Source organism: Mustela nigripes, chromosome 4 (genome assembly GCF_022355385.1).
Source record: "Mustela nigripes isolate SB6536 chromosome 4, MUSNIG.SB6536, whole genome shotgun sequence".
Classification (NCBI taxonomy): domain Eukaryota; kingdom Metazoa; phylum Chordata; class Mammalia; order Carnivora; family Mustelidae; genus Mustela; species Mustela nigripes.
The window spans coordinates 139,117,602-139,140,489 of NC_081560.1; the positions used below are offsets into that span (position 1 = coordinate 139,117,602).

At 37.8% G+C, this 22,888-nt stretch overlaps 2 protein-coding genes across 6 annotated transcripts in view; one reads left to right on the forward strand and one right to left on the reverse strand.

Moving 5' to 3' along the window:
* The window catches only part of ECD (ecdysoneless cell cycle regulator), a 30,962-nt gene extending 13,052 nt beyond the window's left edge, over nucleotides 1–17,910 (reverse strand). The window contains exons 1-9 of one of the 2 annotated variants that reach the window (XM_059397733.1): nucleotides 17,745–17,910; nucleotides 16,276–16,493; nucleotides 12,764–12,881; nucleotides 9,546–9,633; nucleotides 9,251–9,429; nucleotides 7,337–7,529; nucleotides 6,654–6,782; nucleotides 4,723–4,851; nucleotides 2,278–2,363 (exon numbers count right to left, since the gene is read on the reverse strand). In XM_059397733.1, coding sequence (XP_059253716.1) covers nucleotides 2,278–2,363; nucleotides 4,723–4,851; nucleotides 6,654–6,782; nucleotides 7,337–7,529; nucleotides 9,251–9,429; nucleotides 9,546–9,633; nucleotides 12,764–12,881; nucleotides 16,276–16,480 — 1,127 coding nt within the window. In that variant the 5' untranslated portion in view covers nucleotides 16,481–16,493; nucleotides 17,745–17,910. The other variant, XM_059397734.1, reaches the window with a different exon arrangement.
* Nucleotides 17,911–18,006: 96 nt separating this feature from the next.
* The window catches only part of FAM149B1 (family with sequence similarity 149 member B1), a 74,459-nt gene continuing 69,577 nt past the window's right edge, over nucleotides 18,007–22,888 (forward strand). Inside the window, exons 1-2 of one of the 4 annotated variants that reach the window (XM_059397737.1) lie at nucleotides 18,007–18,243; nucleotides 22,187–22,291. In XM_059397737.1, coding sequence (XP_059253720.1) covers nucleotides 18,197–18,243; nucleotides 22,187–22,291 — 152 coding nt within the window. In that variant the 5' untranslated portion in view covers nucleotides 18,007–18,196. The remainder of the gene's footprint in view (nucleotides 18,244–22,186; nucleotides 22,292–22,888) is intronic. The other 3 variants (XM_059397735.1, XM_059397736.1, XM_059397738.1) reach the window with 3 other exon arrangements.

The following is a 22,888-nucleotide window of genomic DNA, read 5'->3' on the forward strand; positions in this document are numbered from 1 at the left end:
GTCTCTTTTGCAACACTCTAATGGAGATGTAGGAGCACCTGGGTGGCTCAGTGGGTTAAAGCCTCTGCTTTCAGCTCAGGTCATGATCCCAGGGTCCTGGAATCTAGCTTAGCGGGAAGCCTACTTCTCCCTTTCCCTCTGCCTGCTGCTCCCCCTGCTTGTACTCTCTGTCAAATAAATAAAATCTTAAAAATAAAATAAAATAAAATGTTGGACATACAAGCTACTTAAATTCTTTCTCCAGTAGTAAAAATGTGGTAAATAATATCTATTTACTGAAATGTTATGCAGCTCCTTAACAATTATGCTTATAAAGACTTTTTAACGTCATGGGAAAAGGTAAGATAATAATGAGTAAAAATTATGGACAGGATACAAAATTTTTGTATAGTATAAAAATGTTTTAAAAATAACTAGATGAATATGGGGGGAAAATAATGGAAGGCAGTAGAGCAAAATGATAATAGTAGTTGACTTTCTGATATGAATTTTTCCTTACTACATCTTTCTGTATTTGCTATATTGAGTGAATGTTATTTTGTAACAACAATGAACCTATTTTAAGGCTTTATTAGAGAGAGTGAGCAAGTGAGAGAGAGAGAGCGGGAGCTCTGGGGGAGAGGGATAAGCAGGGTCCCCACCAAGCAGGGAGCCTGACATAGGGCTTGACCCCAGGATCCTGAAATCATGACCTGCGAGGAAGATAGACACTTAACCAACCAAGCCACCCAGGCGCCCTATGAACTTCATTATTTCAAAAGAATTACCCAACCACCAATCTATCTTGTTTTGTGCCAGGAGCCCTAATTCTCCTACATGAGTCTCTCTTATTTTCTTGATATCTCTTTAACCCGTCTGTAAGGTAACAGTTCACAAGCAGAGTGGCCCTTTGACGCAGATGGGAATCATCTAGGGGAGATTCTCCTAACCATGATGGCCACCTCTTTTAGTCTCCTTTCCCAAGTTTTCTGAAATGATACCCTGAGAAGGAATCCTTTTACCACCAATTATTGCCATAAAACTGATGGGAGTGCAAAGGCACAGGCAGACAGTTCTGAGAGAAATGACAGGTGTAAAGTCATAATTATCTCACAGACAACTGAGGTTAGAGTTCTCTCAGCATCGACCTTGCTTCACCAGTCTTCAAAAACATTCTATTACACAAATATGTGATGTTTGTGACGCAAGCAAAATGACTAGAGTTCAAAACCAGTAAGTTTAACTTGGAAAAAAAAAAAAGTCCAAAGACAAAATGAAAAACACACACAACTTGGGACCTTTTAACCATAATATATACAAAGGTATTCTCTCATGTTATTTAACAGCTTTGAGTACCTCAAATTCAATTCTGTACACACAAATTGAAGTTTTTCCCATACTCAAATTCTGACCTTTGATTCCTGAGCTCAATAAGACTGAGGTTTTCTGCTAGAGCTCTATTTTTTCCTTGGTGCTGCACTAACTAGGTGGTGACCTCAGGAAGACAACTCAGATAATGTGGACCACCATCTACTGTGATCTTCTTTTAGGTCCTATTTCCTTCAATTTTTGCCTTATTTTGTTGTTCTATTGTGTCTTCAAATAACTGTTTCTTATAGTCTCACCAAAGTTTATAATTACAGTTGGCAGGGGTTAGTTAGATACGTTATGCCACCATTATGAGACCTCGGTTTTATTAAATTTTAAAGAGGGGTGCCACTTCCTCCCAATCTTGTGCTCATTTCCTTCTTACCCCAGGAAATGTATGGCAGGTCAGAATGAGATTTGATTTGAAAGAGGAATATGTGCTTTATCCTGTGGTTCAGACCTACCTAAAAGTAGCCAGACTCAACCAAGGGCTCCAATAGGAATCAAGCATATGCTCATTATCAGACTGCCTGAGTTCAAATCCTGTATCTGTCACTTATTAGCGGTGTGACCTTTGGCAAACTACTTAATCTCTCTTGGCTTCAGCTTCTCTGCTGTAAACAGGGAACAATAATCATACTTATTTCATAGGACTGTAAGAGAGATATAACAAATTAAAGTGGCCTATACATTACAATTACCAATAAATGTTAGCCATTAGATGACGATAATGACGACGACAGGTGCCAGACCCGGTGATCTGTAGCAAAATCTCCTCTCCCCCAATTCAGCCCTTCAGCAATCATGATCCTGCCATTAACTCTTTAAATACGGCAACTCCAACTTCTACAACTATCTCAAGAGTGAGGAACTCCTTAACTTCCAGCAGGTCACCACTCTGCTGCCATGGTTACGTAGCGATGAACTCACCTTTCTGATCGGTTTACTGACAGTTGGAAGTAGTTCTTTGCCATTTCTAGCCTTGCCTGGTACTCAGCAGAACCTTCTATCAGTCCCTTAAAAAAAAAAAAAAAAGGCCTATCAGAACGTTATTTACATGCTATCATTAAAATAATTTGCTCACCAGCAATTTTCAGGGAGGCAGTGTGTGATACATTGTTTAGAAATCATGAGGCTTGAGTCCAAACTCTGTTTTGTCACTAATGTACCTTTTTGGGCTCTAGTTTCTCCAAATAAGGGCACTCAGCTATATGTAGTAGTTCCTAATTCTTTTCACCATTAAGGACCTCTTTCCAATATGGAAGATTTTCTACCATTTTCTTTTTTTTTTTTTAATTTTATTTATTTATTTGACAGACAGAGATCACAAGTAGGCAGAGAGGCAGGCAGAGAGAGAGGAGGAAGCAGGCTCCCTGCCGAGCAGAGAGCCTGAAGCGGGGCTCAATCCCAGGACCCTGGGATCATGACCTGAGCCGAAGGCAGAGGCTTTAACCCACTGAGCCACCCAGGCGCCCCTTCTACCATTTTCTAATATTTAATTAGTTATTAATAAATAATTGATTAGTAATTAATTTATAAAACAAAGTACAAATAGATCCCAAAATAGCATAATCCCACTTTAACTACCACTCCTGCTTTTCACAATTATGTTTATTTTGGCATTCATACTTAGTATTTTATATTCTTTCAAAAATAGACTACAATATCATAAGCACCTTTCCATATTGCTACAGTCTTTGTATCACCATGTTTTAAAAAATTTTAATTCCAATACAGTTAGCCTACAGTTCTCTATTAGCTTCAGGGATACAATATAGTGATTCAACAATTCTCTACATTACTCAGTGCTCATCACAGTAAGTGTCCTCGTAATTCCCCTATTTCACCTATTTCACGTATCCCCCCACCTTCCCTCTGGTAACCATCAGTTTACTCTCTAGAGTTAAGAGTCTATTTTTTGCCTTTTTCCTTTGTTCAGTTGGTTTGTTGAATTCCGCATGAGTGAAATTATACGGTATTTGTCTTTCTCTGACTTTTTTCACTTAGCATTTTACCCTCTAGATCCACCTATGTTGTTGTAAATAGCAAGATTTCGTTTTTTATGGCTGAGTCATATATATATATATATATTTTCACATCTTCTTTACCTATCCATCTCTTGATGGGACACCTGGGTTGCTTCCCTTGGCTATAAATAATCTTGGCTTTAAATAATGCTGCAATAAACATAGGAATGCATGTATCCCTTTGAACTAGTGTTTTCATTTTCTTGGGTAAATAACTAGTAGTGGAATTACTGGATCATATAATTCCACAGTTTTCCATAGTGGCTGCACCAGTTTGCATTCCCACCAACAGTGCACAAGGGTTCCTTTCTCTCCACATCCTCATCAACACTTGTTGTTTCTTTTTTTTTATTTTTAACACTTGTTTTTTCTTATATTTTAGATTTTGGCCATTCTGAGAGATGTGAGGTGTTATGTCACTGTTATTTTGACTTGCATTTCTCTGAAGATTAGTAATGTTGAGCATCTTTTCATGTATCTGTTGGCCACTGGCCTGTCTTCTTTGAAGAAATGTCCATTCCTGTATCATTATATTCTTAATGAATTTTTCTACTTCTTGGATGTTTCCTTAAAATACATCATTCAAATTAAAGTTCTGAGTTTGAACCTTTGAACCTTTCTATAGCTTCTGGAACACATTAGCAACTTATTTTCCAGTTAAAGTTCTATCAATTTGCGACGTTATGGCAGTGAATAGGAGTATTAACTTCACTACACCTTCAATAGCACTAAATATCACACAGATACTTTTTCACATATTGTATTCAGACGTATAGCCTTGCTACTTATGAGAGTGAGTATTTTAAGAAAAATGTGCTAGTTTTCTTTACATAATTTTTTTCAAGATTTTATTTATTTATTTGCCAGAGAGATCACAAGTAGGCAGAGAGGCAGGCAGAGAGAGAGGGGAAGAAGGCTCCCTGCTGAGCAGAGAGCCTGATGTGGGTCTCGATCCCAGGACCCTGAGATCATGACCTGAGCCAAAGGCAGAGGCTTAACCCACTGTGCCACCCAGGCACCCCTCTTTGTGTAATTTTTAAAATTTATGTCTTTGTTCATTTTTCTGTTTGGTGTCTTCATGTTTGCCTTATGATTTGCCAAAGTTGTTCTTCTAATACAAACAACTTAAATGTTAGTATAAATAACAATATATATAAATGTTAGTAGTTTTTCTAAAATACTGAAAACAGTTCATAGCCACCCCCTCATTAACACTGAATTAGAATGGTCCTTTTTAACTCTCACTTCTATAGTCATGTTACACATTAAATATGGACCACAGGACTCTAATGCACCAGCTTGATTTTCCCTGGATTGTACAATTTTACAAGTGCTTTGCAAGTCCTACCTTAAAATAATCATTCTTTTTCAGACTTTCGAGGAAGCCAGCCCAGAGTGGTGAGGGAGTCATGAAGGATTTCTTGGAGTTAGAAAAATGTGGGCTAAATTTGGAGCACAAGATCTCAAATCCATGAGCCTAGATGAAATAGACAGAATTTTCATTATTAAGTTACTTTCTTTCCATTCAGCCACACTTAAGATCTAGGTGACTGGACATATGGGCATATGGACATTTATAACACTTGGAATTTTATGAAAAATCTATTTCCAAGTTTTTCAATATCTATAGATTACTAAAAATTATAAAGGGAAGGCAAACAATACAAACATTCTTGTCCTCCTCAAAGAGATTTCTTTTCTTGCTGATTACAAAACCAGAAATTTAAACTCTCTTGTTTGCTTAAAAAAAGGCATTTAAAAGGTTTCTTGTCTAACAGAAATTATAAATGAGTTCAGCAAGGTCTTAAACATGGAAAGGGAAGGAAGGGAATCACTTATTTTTAATTGTCCTTGGACTAAAAAATATGAGTGAGCATGGCAAAGTCAGTCAGACAGGGAGATTTCCTGATCATTCTAGAGAAAACTATTATCAATTTCTTGCATATCTTTTCAGAAGTAAAAATGCATTCAAGCAGATGTGTAGTCTGTGTCTATATATCCTACTGCATCCCTTTGGTCATTAAATGGCAACATACTGTTCTAAACCTTGCTTTTTCACTAAGGTATATGCTTTGGAGATCATTTTATATGATCATACAAAGTTAACCATTTCACTGCATAGGCAGACCATAATTTAACTATTCCCCTACCAATAGGCATTAAGGTGGTTTCCAATCTTTACACTACTACAAATAATGCTGTCATGAGTACCCTCATACATCTTTGTACACATTTAAAATATACAGAGGATAAATATCTAGAAGTTAAAAAATGCTGAGCAGAAGGGTTTGTGCATTTATATACTGATGGATATTCACAAATTTTTATAAGACACTAAATCAACTCACACTCCCATCAATGATGTTTGAGAGTATCTCCTTCTATATATATTTTCATTAATCCAATATATATTATCAAACTTTCTGATATTTGCCAAATGATAGAAAACAGTTTTATAGCTTTAAGTTGCATTACTTTTATTATGTTAGCGAGGGCTAACATTTTTCTTACATTTAGATTAAAAATCATTTGCATTTCCTTTCCTGTGGACTCTGTTCAGTTTCTGAACATTTTTTGTTAATTAGTATTTTTTTCATATTGACTTATAGGAACTCTCTATATATTAAATAAATTAGCTCTTTGTAATTTAAATTGCAAATATAATACTTTCTTCAAGTTTATTACCTTTTGACTTTAGTTATGGGGTTTTTCTTTCACCCATAGGAAAGCTTAATTTTTTTTTTTTTTTTCCTTAGGAGAGGGAGGAGTAGAAGGAGAGAGAGAGGAAGAGAGAGAATTTTAAGCAACCCTGAGATCATGACCTGAGCTAAAATCATAGTTGGATGCTTAACTGACTGAGACACCCAGGTGCCCCAGAAATGTTTAATCTTTAATAATCAAATTTATCAGTCTTTTTATTTTTAATAGCTTCAAGTTTTAAGTCAGGCTTAAAAAGGTCTTTCCTATTCAGATTATCAAAAATTCTCCTGTGTTTTCTTTCCGATTTTATGGTTTCAATGTTCTCTCTTAAGTATTTGGTCCACCTGGAATTTATTTTGGGATAGGTGTGAGGAAGTCAACATTTAATTTTTCAGACAGCTTCACAGCTGTTCTATTATCATTAACTGAATACCCCATTTTTCTGTCTTGTTTAAGATGCCATATTTTACTACATTCTCACAAAAGTAAGGTATATTTCTAGACTTCCTTTGTTGTACCACTACTCCATTAAGAGCCCTTTTACCTAAAGGAAGAATATAAAATTTTATGGTTCATTACCAACTTCATGCCCAATTCATGGGCTCGATACTGGGGATGAGATGGAGGAGGCATCTTGTATCCACTCCGCCGGTCTGGCACAAACCTTTGTTGTACCAACTGTGCATAGAGACATTTAGTGAAAGTCACCTGGACATTGGAACACAAAATACATGAGTCTTCCTGAAAGTAAAAATTTGACTATCATTTCACAGTTCATAATTTTATTTATGAGTTTGTATTCGTATGAAATGCAAAGATCTAACCTATTCACTGCCAACATTTTTTATTAACAGCTTTATTGAGATACAGTTCACATGCCACAAAACCAACCTTACTGTCTACTTTTTAGTAATCACTAATGGAATTCTTCTCATTAGTTACATTATATGGCAATTTAGGTGGATAGAAGATAAAGAATAATTCTCAAGTCTCTGGAAGAAATGAAATGTCTTATTCTTAAGAAGAAAAGAAAATAGGAAAAATATGGTCAGAAACTATCTAAGAAACATTTAGATATAAAATAGGAAATGAAGTCTCTTGAAATCTTCCTCCATGGTTGGGAGAAAAGAAAAAAGAAAAAAAGTATATTAACTTGCCATGAGGAAATAGAATTATTTCCAGTTTTTTCTACTGCATAATTAGAATAATGTTTTACTCTCTTTCCAGTGATAGAAACTTAATGACCAAGAGAGCTATCTTACCGATGTCATTATTCGTGTTTCAGGCAAGAAAGTCTTGAAAACACGACAGGCTCTCAGGTCAATGGGGTCCCGTAGGTAAAATGCTTGGACTCCTGCAGCCACCAATCTGGGGTGCTGCTTTAACACTGCTACAATGCCAGCTGGAAGGAAGCAGTGTGCGCGATGAAGAGAGGCTTGAATTTTTTCTGGGTATCTGTGACAGGCAACATATCATTTTTATTTATTTTTATTTATTTATTTATTAAAAGATTTTATTAATTTATTTGACAGAGAGACAGCGAGAGAGGGAACACAAGCCAGGGAAGAGAGAAGGGAGAGAGAGGAGAGAAGCAGGCTTCCCGGTGAGCAGGGAGCCCAGTGCAGGGCTCGAACCCTGGATCCTGATCCTCAGGCTCACAACCTGAGCCAAAGACATATGCCCAATGACTGAGCCACCCAGGTGCCCCATAATCATTTTTATTTTATGATGTGTAAACATCTAGAATTCTTCTACTATTTACTTCCTCTTATATTGTCTTAGTTCATCAAGAGTAAGAGGTACAATGACAAGGAAGGTGAAATTAAAACTACCATATACACTAAAAACTGCTGAAAAGAAGAGAGAGAAAGAGAAAAAGTAGGAAAAAGTGGAAAATAATGAAAAGGAATTACGGTAGTTCAGTAGGGGCACCTGGATGGCTCACTGGGTTAAGCATCTGCTTTTGGCTCAGGTCATGATCCTAGGGTCCTGGGATTGAGCCCCACATGGGGGTCCTTATCATCGGGGAGTCTGTTCCTCCCTCTCCTTCTATGCCCCCCACTCCATGCTGTGTCTCTCTGTGTCTACAATAAATAACAAAATTCTTTTTTTTTTTTTTTAAAGATTTTATTTATTTTTTTGAGAGAGCGACAGTGAGAGAGAGCATAAGAGGTGAGAAGGTCAGAGGGAGAAGCAGATTCCCTGCGGAGCTGGGAGGCGGATGCGGGACTTGATCCTGGGACTCCAGGATCATGACCCAAGCCGAATGCAGTTGCTCAACCAACTGAGCCACCCAGGTGCCCCAAATAACAAAATTCTTAAAAAAAAAAAAAAAGGTTGTTCAATAAAGACAAAACAAAAACCCTACTATTCTTTGGAACAAGGATAAAATCAGAGTTAATTCTTCTAAAACAATGGTACAAAGTATACTGAGCAAAGTTAAAAGAGATTTTATATTGTTAAAACCTGAATGGTGCTAAACATTGAATAGGTACTCAAATATGAAAGGCCAAACTAATATGTTATTAGGTAAAGGCTGTCTTGTGAATAGAGCCTGAAGTGTACCACATAGGTCAAAGAATGCCATCCACTGCCCTACAACCACAGAGTACATTGTGCTCCCTTGGATTTTCATTCCTACTGGTCTCAAAATTTTTATCTATGGATATAGATAATACTTAGCTACAGTATCTAAGTAAATAAATGCAAAAATATTGGGACTAGAATATTAACACCTATGAATGAGAATTAAAAGATGTATCTATTCCTTAATTTTAAAACATGCAAGTGTATCTATTTTTTTAAGGATTTTATTTATTTATTTATTTATTTATTTATTTGACAGAGAGAGCAAGCGAGAGCGCAAGAGAGAGCAAGCACAAGCGAGAGCGAGCACAAGCAGGGGGAGAGGCAGAAGCAGGTTCTCCACTGAGCAGGGAGCCCTACATGCAGCTCAATCCCAGAACCTGAGATCATGACCTAAGCCAGGGGCAGATGTTTAACCGACTAAGTCACCCAGGTGCCCCAGAACACAAGTTTAATCTGTTAGCCACTTTCATGAAGGACGAAGACAAAATGAAAATGAACTAGCTGAAAGAAATTCTACATGCAACGTAAGACTTGAGCTGCACTAAATCAAAAGACTCCTTTACTAACAATGAAAATATTTTCCTTACCCTCTGATGCGCCTATTCACAGCAGCTCGTATAGATTCTGAAGCTAAAATTTCTTCTGGGTGTGTTGAGATTATATTCAATGCTTGAGGGACTGTTGGGGGTGTGGTGGGTAACCAGGGCACTGCTCCAGGTTTCCTTGGAGCAGGAATAATGCATAGTTCTCCATGGTAGAAAAACACCTGCAAAATGAGACATTTTAATTTTTATTCTGGGCACTGACAAACTCTAGGTACATACGGAAAATGTTACAACAAGATTTCATCTCTGTAAATTTTCCAAATTTGGGTATACTTACCCTATTGGCACTATTATCAGGATCCAACCATTTAGGGAGAAAGTCAGCAGCTTCTATTAACAAGAATTCACCATCATTGTCTTCAATCCTAATGCAAAAGAAATTCCAATTATGCATTCAAAAAGCATATATATTCAACTAATCAAAACACATTTATTCTAATATTTTTTCTTTCATTTTAGTAAATACCTTACTACATGCTATATATAGGTTATTATAATAAAGCAAATAATACGTAAGACACTGAAGGAAGTACTGAAGGAGATTCTAAAATTGAAGGAGGATTTGGAAGAGATGATAAGGAGAAAAAGTAAGTATATAAATAACACCAGACAAAAATATGAAAAATATTTAAAAAATCACCTAGTGCCAAGATTAGGAAAGCATTTATGGAAGTTACCCGGACCTTGAGAGATACTTTTGTTTTGACTCATTTTTATCACTTTTTTAAATTTAAAATTTTTTAAAAGATTTTAATTTTTTAATGATTTATTTATTTACTTTAGAGAGAGAAAGCACAAGCATGTGAGCTGGTGGAGGGGCAGAGGGAGAGAGAATCCTGAAGCAAGTTCTCCCACTGGGCCCAGTGCCTAGTGGGGCTCGATCCCAGGATACTGAGGTCATGACCTGAGCCAAAATCAAGAGCTAGCTGCTTAATGAGAACTGAACCACCCAGGTGCCCCTAAATTTAAATTTTTGAATAGGTAAGACTTCAAAAAATACATAAAAAGTTACACAATGAAAAAGTTTCCTTCCTACTTTTGTCTTTATATGCCTCTTTCTTACCCTCCAACCACTGTTATTTCTTGCTTATCCTTCTAGAGATTGCTTATGCATAATTTAGCTAATAGGAATATAAATTCTTATTTTCTCCTCTTGTCACACAAAAGGTAGCATAGTTTATATACTGTTCTAGGTTTTTTCCCTTTTAATGGGTGGCTATAAGAAGAAAGGAGAGATGTTCTTGGGAGAGGGAATAGTATAAGCAAAATCATGGAGGTGGCTATTTAAGGTGGATATCTGGAGAATGACAATTAGTAAAAAACAAGACTAGACATGCACAGTTATGGGGCGCTTAGGTGGCACAGTCGGTTAAGTGCCCAGCTCTTGGTTTTGGCTCTCAGGGCTGTGAAACTGAATCGGGCTCCTGGGTTGGGCTCCCAGAGTCTGTAAGCACAGAGTCTGCTTGAGATTCTCTCTCTCCCTCTCTCTCTGCCCCTCCTGTTCATTCTCTCTTTCTCTCTCTCAAATAAATAAATCTTAAAAAAAAAAAAAAAAAAGCGCAATTATATCATTTTGTGAAGAGCTTTAAATGTTAGCAGTCAGGTCGGCTCGGTGGCTCAGTTGGTTAAGTGTCTGCCTGCAGCTCAGGTCATGATCCCAGGGCCTGGGATTGAGCCCTGCATCAGGATCCCTGCTCAGTGGAGCGTCTGCTTCTCTCTTTCCCTCTCTCTCCCTCTGCCTCTCCCCCTGCTTGTGCTCTCTCTCAAATAAATAAATAAATAAATTTTTAAGAAATGTAAGCAGAGTCAATGAGAATGAACTTAGTTTTCTACACAAAAAGAATGAAAGGTTTCAAACCAGGGTAGAAAACGATTAGAGCCCCACCTAAGGAAGATTAACTTGTTAGAGACATAGATAGAGGAAGTTCTTCATTTTTCTAATTTGTTTAAAAAACTGCTAGGACAATAATGTTTATTACTGAAAGGGCTTTACAGGCCTAGTGTAGGTATGAGCCATCATAAAATACAGATCAGAATCTGCAGCAGCTGCCTTCAGCTCAGATCATGATCCTAGGGTCCCGGTATGGAGCCCCATATCAGGCTCCCTGCTCGGTAGGGAGTCTACTTCTCCCTCTCCCTCTGTTCCTCCCCCACTCATGCTCTGTGTGTGTGTGCATCTCTCTCAAGTAAATAAATAAAATCTTTAAAAAATAAAATAAATATCAGAATCCACACACAAAAGGCATTGCTCTCTCCCTAATATGCATGTACAGATAGAAACGAGTATCTCTGTGTTTGTTTCCTTATAATTCTATCATTTATTGGGAAATTATTGCTAATTATTTTTAGGTGTAATAACAGTAGTATTTAAAATAAGCATTACCTCTTATATTTACATCTTAAAGTATTTAAAGACCAAATGGCATACTGTTGGTGATTTGCTTTAAAATAATCTTGCTATGTAATGGGGGGGTAGGGGAAAGGTATAGATAAAGTAAGAATGTCCATGAATTGACCCATGTCAATTGTCCAATTACAAAATTGTTGAAGCTGTGTGACAAGTACATACAGGTGCATTCTCTCTACTTTCGTGTTTGAAATTTTGATATAATAATGTTTTCAGAGTTGTTTTTCTTTTTGTTTTGCTGGGGAAGAGGTTGGGGGAACAGAATACAATTTGGGGACTGACAGGAAAATGAGCATAATATATGGAAAATTAGGTGAAACAACCTCTATTGACACAACTTGGTAATTACAGAGAACTATCAGTTCCCATTTTAAATACATTTAGAATGCAGTATTATCTACTTTGCTTTCAATATAACTGTTCCCTGATTTTTTGTTAAATTTTTCTGTATTTCTCAAAAAGATACACAGTTAAGGTATAATAGAGAAAGACACTGTAAAGAAATTTGTAAAATATGTATATGTACATACAACTGGGATTTTTTTTTTCCTATGATTTTTTTTAAACTGTAGTACACCTTTTGGTATTGTTTGGATTTTTCTACCATCTGTATTTAGATTTTTTTTTTTTAAGATTTTATTTATTTGAGAGAGAAAGATAAAATGAGTCAGGGGAAGGACAGAGGGAAAAGCAAACTCCACACTGAGCAGTGAGCCTGACATGGAACTCGATCCTAAGACCCTGGGATCACCACCTGAGCTGAAGGCAGATGCCCAACTGACTGAGACCCAGGCACCCTGTATGTATTTAGTCTTTCATAATGAGAATTATTTTTAAAAAACTAAAATAGGAAGGTTTTGTTTAAAAATTTTGGAAGTTAAGCTCTCCAATGTACTTTAATTTTTTCCTCAACTAAAGGAAGTTACAACTACAAAAGAAAAGGTAGAAAACACAAAGTCACTTTCAAAATCTATGTCTCAAATTTGTACAGTCTCCACCAGATTACCGAAAAAAAAATTTACTAAATGGATAAAAATGTAGTCAGTCTCAGCAAGAGAATTCCTTTAGATTATTAAAATAACTAATACCTTGCTACTAACTCTGGAAATTCCTTTGTAATCTGCTTTACTATATAAACAATAAACCATTCATCCTCAATGTTATCCCCAAACTTCGTCATGCCAAATATATGAGCAGGAACATCTCCTAAAAACAAGAGAAAAAGCAATCATATAACCAAATAAATTTGTCAGTGCACATAAAAATACAAGTAATCATTCAAATAAACAAACATTGACTGACCATGCTGTAGGTACCATACAGGAGCTGGGGTTGTAATCCTGAACAGGCTACAAGAAGCCTGCTTGTGAGGACCCAAGGGTCTAGACAATAGGAGATGAACTGCCATGCCATCTCAAAACAAGATGAAGAGATATATGCACTGAGGGGAATGTGAGCATAAATAATGTGATATCTGAGCTATGCTCATTTGGAGGAATGACAGGGGTAGGTTTTCCAGAAAGAGAGAATAGCATGTGCAAACATATATAAGCATGGCAGACCATAATAGTGTTCCAGGGATATCAGGAAGCTAGATTTATTTATTTATTTATTTATTTATTTATTTTAAGATTTTATTTATTTATTTGACAGACAGAGACCACAAGTAGGCAGGCAGAGAGAGAGAGGAGGAAGCAGGCTCCCTGCTGAGCAGAGAGGCCGATGTGGGGCTCGATCCCAGGACCCCGGGATCATGACCTGAGCCGAAGGCAGAGGCTTAACCCACTGAGCCACCCAGGCGCCCAGGAAGCTAGATTTAGATGGGGCAGAAGTTTCTTAAACAAGTGCAACACTCAAAAATATGCAGAACTTAATACACTTTTAAACAACCCAATGAATCAAAGAAGAAATTACAAGGGAAATTCGAAAATACCTTTAGACAAATGAAAACAAACATGTAACATACTGAAAGCAGTGCTAAGAAATTTATAGTTATAAAAGATCTCAGATCAACAACCTAACTTTAACCTTAAGGAATGAGAACAAGAAAAGCTAATCCAAAGCTAGCAGAGAGAAGGAAATAGTAAAGATTAGAATAGAGATTAATGAAACAGAAAATAGAAAAATAGAAAAAAAAAGTGATTTGGTTTGTTGAAACATTACAAAGTTGACAAAATCTTAGATCAGTAAGAAAAAATGGAGACGTAAGTAACTGAACTCAGAAATGAAAGAGGCGACATTACAACCTATACTACAGAAATAAAAAGGACTATAAGAGAACATTATGAACAACTGTAGACCAACCGACTGTAAAACCTGGAGGAAATGAGTACATTCCTAGAAACACACAACCTATCAAGACTGGATCACTGGGGCGCCTGGGTGCCTCTGGGGGTTAAAGCCTCTGCCTTCCACTCAGGTCAGGATTCCAGCCCCCACCCCACCCCCAAGTCAGGCTCTCTGCTCTAGCAGGGAGCCTGATTCCCGCCCCTCTCTCTCTGCCTGGCTCTCTGCCCACTTGTGATCTCTCTCTGTCAAATAAATAAATAAAATCTTTAAAAAAAAGAAAGACTGGATCACAAAGAAATATGAATCTGAACAGACTTGTTACTAGAAAAGAAAATTGAATCAATAATTAAAAACTTCCCAACAAAGAAAAGCTCACTAGAGAATTTTACTAGCATTTAAAGAAGAATTAACGTCAATCCTTTTCAAACTCTTAAAAACAACTTAAGAGGAGGGAACACTCCCAAACCCATTTTAGGAGGTCAGCATCACCCTCATACTAAAGCCAGACAAAGACAATACAGGAAAACTATGACCAATATCCCTGGTATACTGATGCAGAAATCCTCAACAAAATACTAGCAAACTGAATTCAACACACTGAAAGGTTATACACCATGATCAAGTAGAATTTATTCTTAGAATGCAATGTAATGCATATGAGAATCAATCAATGTAACCAACCACATTAATAGACTAAAGGTCAAACAAGCACACTGTGAAGTGTCCCAAGAGCTGCCACAGCAAAAAAAAAAGGTAGGAAGAACAGCCTAACCAACTCTTCTCCGCACCCCAGATCTCTCAAATTTCTTCAACTAAGAGAGCCTCCAATTAGTGTCTACTTTTATCTACCTTATATATTAAACTTCAATTTGAACTTTATCCAGAAGCAATGGGTAATTAATGAAGGATGTTGGGCAAAAGACTGATGTGATCAAATTTGTGTTTTACAAAGATCACTGATATCAGTGTGAGAGAAGAACTGCAGATACAGGAACCAGAGGTTATTCAGGTGGCTGCTGTGGTCTTTCAGATGAAGAGGTAAAGAGGGCCTAGATTGTAGCCAAACAAATGCACAGAAGGGGTCTTACTTAGGAGTAACCACACTAGAACTTAGTGCTTGATAGAACATGGTCAAGTGAGCAGTTAAGTGTAATTTTGAATTATTAACAAACTGAATAACTAGGTAGATAACAACATCATTAAGCAAGACAAGAAAACATTGGGCAAAAACTATGTTCTAGGAAAAAGATAAGGAGTTTGTTTTAGTGTGCTGTGCTAATGTGATGATGTTCTTGTCAATAAATATCACATGTCTTTCAGTGAATAAGGGTTTAATAAAATTAACAACAGGGAACACATTTGGCAACTGCCAGCCAAAAGATAACAGATAAATGCTACACTGAGACCTAGACTGACAGTATCAAAAGATGCCAGACTCCTGATCTGAAAGAAGACCCTGCATGAATAAGAGCTGTGGGTCACCTATTCGTGCCCCATTTTACTAAAGCTATATGAAATGATAAGAAAAAGTGCCATATTTGGCCAGAGGGCACAGATCAAGCACGAACAACCCAGAGAAGCAGTGAAGCAACTTCAAAATGATTCTGAGTAGCAAATAATGGCCATAAGCCCAATTATTTCTCTTTATAAGCCAGGCAGAGCCACACAGTTTCACAATTATGTCAAACAAGGCAGCCTACTGAACACATAATCAAGAATGAGGAATACAGTGGGGCGCCTGGGTGGCTCAGTTTGTTAAAGCCTCTGCCTTCGGCTCAGGTCATGATCTCAGGGTCCTAGGATCGAGTCCCACATCAGGCTCTCTGCTCAGCAGGGAGCCTGCTTCCTCCTCTCTCTCTGCCTGCCCCTCTGCCTACTTCTGATCTCTCTCTGTCAAATAAATGAATGGAATCTTTAAAAAAAAAAAAAGAATCTGAAGAATGAGGAATACAGAGTAATCACTAATGGAAGCTATGGTTAAGGAAGCCAGATGCCTGAACCTGTTTAGTATAGGTACCTAGATATATTATAGCACAGAAGAGTAAAGTTCCAAAAAACAGCCATAGTCTAATAATGTTGAGTATATATTAGTTCTCAAAATAATTACTATTAGAGAGCTTTCATCAAACTAATTAAAAAAAAATTTTTTTGGTAAGTTACGGTCCTAACTAAATATAGGCAAGCATCACTAATCAAAAAAGTTCAGGTTATACATCTTCTTACAACACTGAGCGAACTATGGACTATTATAGATCACTGCTGTCAGACTCAGAAGTCACACATTACATCAAAGTAAGTAAAAGAGCCTTACCTTTCCCAGGTTTATATTTGAGATTGAAAGGCTGATTCTGCCAGATATAGGGGACCAGCAAAGGTGCAAAATGAGTCATTATCCTCTCAATATACTTTTGAAGAATCTCTTTGTGTTTTTCTGGGTCCCTTTGTTCATCTGGTATCAGGAATAGGTGATACTCCACAGTGTCTTCCACTGTAGCAAGCTTCATATTTTCCTCCATTCTTCTTTGAAAACTACATTTAAAGTTTCAATAATATAAATCACATAGTTGTAGAATTAAAATTCAATTCTCTGAACTATTCGACATGATTCCATTGTTTTCCAAAATTCAGTTATCCAGATGCTATCATTTAATTTTTAGCTTTGATCAAGTATGAATAGTAACACCTATTTAATATTTTTGTAATGATGTTTTATACTTAAGATTATGTTTTCATACTTGAAATTATATTAAAGGAACTTCTGACATAATACAGTAAATGGAAATCGAGTATCACATTCCCAAATTAACTAATAGCATGCAAGAATAAAATAAAAACGTTTTGAAAAAAATACATTAAAAAAAAAGTTTACCCTCATACTAACATTTGTGTGTGAAACACACTTTGAGAAGCACAACAGTAACATCTTATGTTTAAATACCATCAAAAGTCCCAGTTCTGCCACTAATCAGTTTTGTCACTTTGAGCACATCAATTTCTCTTTCTGGGGCTTTTTCCTCAACTGTAGAATGAGAGTGTTACTCTTTCACTTCTAAATTTCTCCCCCAGTTTAAATTGTTTTTATTTAAAAGCTCTTTAGGGCAATCTCCCTCACTCTGAAGAATTTAAATCTCTTTTTATGAATGTTGTAGGGCATAGAGGAACCCCAAACCACAAAACATTCATGTCCTATCATGTCACACCAAAATAATTTGTGCATGGTTCTTTATCGTGCAGCTGCCCTAAAACTGACCCTTTTTCGGGGGGTGGTAGTGGTGGTGATAGTGGTGGTACATAACTCCGGTATGTTAAGAGGCGGTAGGTATCTCTAGGTTCTAAGGGGTTTTCCCTTACAACAAAAGTACTCGCTTACTACTGCAGCCAGATGAGGCTTGGGAAAGGGAGGCATTGTACTGGATGGTCCATTCTAAGGCACAATTCGAGTTCGATTCTTACTCGGTTTTCTCATGGGCTAATAAAACGAGGTCGAAAGGAACCTGCATCTTCTAACCAATCTGTCCAAATCATCACTTGGCTACTCAACCCAGAAGGACAGATAATTCCATCCACCCAACCCATAATGCCAAGCACATTTTATGAAGAAACTGTGTCAGAGCTGGAAGGGACTTTGAGGTCACGCAGGCTAACTCCTTGCTGTACAAGTGAGAAAACTGGCACATACAGAAGCGACCACGCAGTCGAGGACTGAGCGGGAGTCTGGTGCTCTTTACTCCGACTAAACTCCCTCCCTCCATTCGACAAAGGGAAGCCAATTCCGCTTACGATTCCCGGGCCTCCCCCACGAGTCTCCGCGGCGGAACTTTCCTGGACCGCCCCTACCACCGCGTGAGCCGGTCGGGAGCTGCCAGTAGCTGCTTGCCAAAGCCTTGCCCAAGGTCAGTCTAAACGGCTCACCGCTACCGGAGGCCAGCGGAAGCTCTGAAAGACTCGCTCGGCCCCGGAACCTCGGTGGCGTCACTGCTGTGCGTCCACGGGAGCATTACGCGGGTGCCCCGGTGCATTCGTCACTTCCGCCCCTACGAGGAAGCAGGGAGGGCGGAGGACTGCAGGGGTGGAGACCCAGGGAGTGGCGGCGGTCCGGAGTCTAGGCGACGGGGCGTGACGGGGCCGGAAGGTGGCGGGAGGGGGCCGGGCCGGAGCCGGCCGGAGGGCCAGGTCCGGAGGCCTCCACCCTGGCGTGCCCGCCCCCTCCGCGGCAGAGGAGGAAGAGGAGGATGATCTCCAGATACACTCGGAAGGCAGTGCCTCAGAGCTTGGAGCTGTGAGTGGCCTGCTCTGCTAAACTAGCCGGGGCCGGGGGAGGCTGAGGCGGGTCTCGGGCGCTCTGGTTGGGACCCTTCCCAACGAGTGCTTCTCACTTTTCCGTTTCCAGGGCGAGGGAAGGAAATTTTTCATTGGAATTCTCGCCTCCCAGACTTGACAGATGCTGCCGGGTCTGCCTCCATCTCCAGCTAAGGGCATGTCACTTGTGCTGTCCTAGGACTTGGCCCTCCTGGGCTCCACTTCCTGAACTTAGGGACTGGCCCCCCTGCGGCATTTGTAGTTTCCTCAGTGCTTCATGCCTGTCAACGGGCATTGACAAATCGAAAAGTTACTAATAGCTGAGTGCTAGAGAAAAGTTCAGTTTATCTAGTGCCAGGCACTGTGCAAAGCTGATTATATGCATTAGCTCACTTAAGCCTCTCAGCAAGGATACAGAATAGGGATTATTATTTTGCACATTCTACAAATAAAGGTCCCAGATTTAACATTGTTGCATGCCCAAGATGATACAGGCAGAAAGTGGTGGAGCACACAAACCTGGTGTCAGTCTGACCCTGAAGCTTTGGTCATAATCGTTATGTATACTGCTTCCCCACCTCTGAGGTTAAATTTCAGAATCCTTAAGGATCATTTTTGCTCTAGAGAGCAAATATTTAAGCTTAAAAGCCCACCTCCCACCCCTGGTGAAGTGTTGTAATTAGCAAGTAATGATAAAGTTGTATATTTGTTGATGCCTTATACTTTCAAAAAGACTTTCACATCTTGATCCTTGCAACAACTCTGTACGATGGGGATGATTATCTTTCAGTTTTTCAGAACATGGAATATTAGAAAGGTTACACATCCTAAGGTTATATAACCAATAGGTTTTTGAGCTTGGGCTTTTTAATCCTCAAATTCCAACTTTTTTTTTTTTTTTTTTGCCTTGGAGTTTGTAATTTTAGCAACCATATATTTAAAAAGTAAATACTAACCATACATGGTAATAGCAAGCATGGGATCTTCAGTCAATCTGGGTTTCTGGCTAGACTCTTTTCTAGTCATGTGACTTTTCAGCAGATTAATAAATATTTGAGCATCCATTTCTGTAATATAGGACTAAGACTTTCTCTAAAAGCCTATCTAAAGTGATGGCACAGGGCTTGACACATCGTAGATCCTCAGTAACTGGTAATTTCCTGTCTTTTCCCACCTTTACTTGGTACAGTAGCCATACAAAGAAAATCTGTGATCCTTCCTTGCCTTTCAGAAGCTTATTATCTACTAAATAATAGGATTTCTACACAGATATCCTGGCAATTCAGATAATAAGCTTTTTAGGAAGTAGAAAAAAGAAAGTAATTTTCCAGTAAAGGGAACAGGAGTTAGCTAAAAATCTGCTTTTATAATTATTCTGACCATTCTGAGAGTAAAAAAAAATCATTTGTGGAAAAAATTACTCCAATACAGTTACATTACTTGTTCTCTATTGTTGATTTGATTGATACCCTCTATTCTCTAAAGGCAACTCTCTTCAAAGATGATTCTCTAGAGGAGTCAGGATGATATGAATAATGAAGTCACAAGGGGATTATATGTATCTAAATGACAGTAAAATAAAACAATTTTTACTTTAGGTGTTAGAATAATTTTCTTTGAAGAAGGAACTTTAGTTTTCTCCCTAATAGTTCCAAATTACAAATATTGAAAAGAGTTTTTTATTAGCACCACGTTCTAACCAGCTGAGCTAACCGGCCCACCGAAAAGAGTTTTTTAAAAAAGCAATCTTCAACATACAGCTTAACACTTAAAAAGTGATAAATTTCAAATATACATGTATAGTGAATAATATAATGAACCACCTATCACCTACATTCAACAATTATCAAAAATTTGATATATTTGCTTCATCTATCTTCTCTTTTTTCAGCCTCTCTGTTCATCGTCTGTAAATAAGAAAGCAAAACCCCAGACACTTACCATTTCACCCCTGTATACCTTAGTGTGCATCTCTAAAAATTATAGGTATTTTCTTTTCTTTTTTTTTTAGATTTTATTTATTTGCGTGAGAGAAAGCACACGAGCAGGGGGAGGGGCAGCGGGAGAGGAAGAAGCAGACTCTCTGCCGAGCCGGGAGCCTGATGTGGGACTTAAGGCAGGGCTAGATTCCAGGACCCCAGGATCACAATATGAGCCAAAGGCAAACAGACAAATGCCCAACCAACTGAGCTACCCAGGTGCCTCTAAGTATTTTCTTACATGAAAACAATGCTATGATCAAATTTAGTATTTCTTTGGTATTATCTAATCATCATTTCATGGTCAGATTTCTTCGACAGACTTGTGTTTCTTTTTTGTAGCTGGAATCCACATTTCTGTTTAATACCACTGTCTCAAAGACAAGTTTTTCGTTGTAGAGCCATTGAATGAGAGAAGTACAAATAGCTCTGCACAAATCCATCCCCACCATTTGAGAAATAATTTCAAGTACAAGCTCTGCTTACTGTGCCCTTAGCTTTATCTTTATATACAAAAATGGTTCCATTCACTAAAATCTCAAATTATTCATTTGTTTTGAGAAGCCTCAAAGCCAGAGTACTTGAAATTGAATCCTGGCTCCATCATTTCATAGACATGACCTTAAGCAGGTTACTTAATATCTCTGTGCTTCACTTTCCTTGCCTATGAGGTAAGAGTATTAGAGATTTGCAAACTGAAGACTCTAAAGAGACCTATGTACTTTGTTTAGCTTATCATGTTCCCTAAACTTATTTTATTGCAGAATTTTGTGGGGGAGGAAAGTCTACTATAGATGATTGAGAGTGGAACATATAATAATTGATCCCTTAGTTTAATCCAATGTACAAGTTGAACTCTCTAGAGCAGCTCTGTCCAATAGAAATATAATACAGCCACATATGGAATTTTAAATTTTCAGGTAGTCATGTTAAAAAACAGTAGAAACAGATGAAATTAATTTTTTGACTTTTTATTTTGAAATAATTATAGACTCACCATTACAGAAATCATACAGAGAATCCCATGAACCTTCCACCCACCTTCTCCCAATGACCACAACTTATGTAACTAGTGTAGTGTCAAAGCCAGGAAACTGACATTGGTACACATTTTATTAGAAACTGTGAGACTGGGGCTCTTTGATTACTCAGTCAGTTAAGTTTCAGCTCAGGTCATGATCTCAAGGGTCCTGGGATCAAGCCCCACATCCAACTTGATGTTGGGCTCTGTGCTCAGTGCAGAGCCTGTTTGTCCTTCTCCCTCTGTTCTTCCCCATGCTCTCTTTCTCTTTTTCTCTCATAAATAAAATTTTTTAAAAACCTTTAAAAAAAAAAAGAAACTATGAGACTATTCCAGAGTTGCTGTACCTTTTTACATTTCCATAAGCAGTGTATGAAGCATCTAGTTTCTCCAAATCATCGCTCACCTTGGGTGTTATAACTGTATTTTGTGTTAACTGTTCTAAAAGGTTTATGGTTATAACTTACTGTAATTTAAATTCGCAGTGAAACTAACTTTAAGAGTGTATTTTTTAACCCAGAATATCCAAAATACTATCATTTTAACATGTAATCAAGATAAAATTATTGATGTTCTATTATACATTCTTGAATTGAGACATCAGAATCCCGTGTTCTATACTTAAAACACATCTCATTTCTGACTAACTACATATTTAAAGTTTTTATATAAATTCCAGTTTGTTAAAATACAGTGTAATATTAGTTTCAGGTGTAGAGTATAGTGACTCAACACTTCCATACAACATCTGGTGCTCACCACACCGACTAACCACATTTTAACTGCTAGTTGCTAGGGGCTACCATACAGTACGGTACGGTCACAGAGCAGCTGGAAGTAGGTGACTAACATGTAGTCAAGTTATTGAAAAGTATATATTTTTTCTTTACAGGAAATATAACTTTTTAAAAAATCTTTCACAGGAAAGGAATAACAAAACATGCTATTAGTCATCATCCTCTTCCAGAGCAGCTAGATGAAATTTCTTCTACCAATGAAAGCCATGAAAAAGACACAAGTTCCCAAAGGTAATAACACAAAGTGTACTCATTTGCTTATTACACTTGATAATGGCAAAAGTGTTTTTTGGCTTAGGCTTGATATCTAGTCTTGTACTAATGAAACAAAACAAGAACTTTTATCATATTTTCAGTACCATTCAGTTTTCATTCTGGAACAGATAATGGAAACATCATACTTACAACCCTTGGAAAGTAGTATTATTACATAGTTAAAAGCCAAGACTCAGAAGGAGTCTAACATATGATTTTTATTATTATTATTATTTTTAAAGATTTTATTTATTTATTTGTCAGAGAGAGAGTGAGTGAGAGCGAGGACAGGTAGACAGAGTGGAAGGAAGAGTCAGAGGGAGAAGCAGGCTCCCTGTGGAGCAAGGAGCCCGATGTGGGACTCGATCCCAGGACGCTGGGATCATGACCTGAGCCGAAGGCAGCTGCTTAACCAACTGAGCCACCCAGGCGTCCCTGATTTTTATTATTTTTTAAAAAGATTTTATTTATTTATTTATTTGACAGAGAGAGAGAGGGGCAGCTAGAGAGGGAACACAAGCAGGGGGAGAGAGAGGCTCCTAAGCAGGGAGCCTGATGCCTGACTCCATCCCA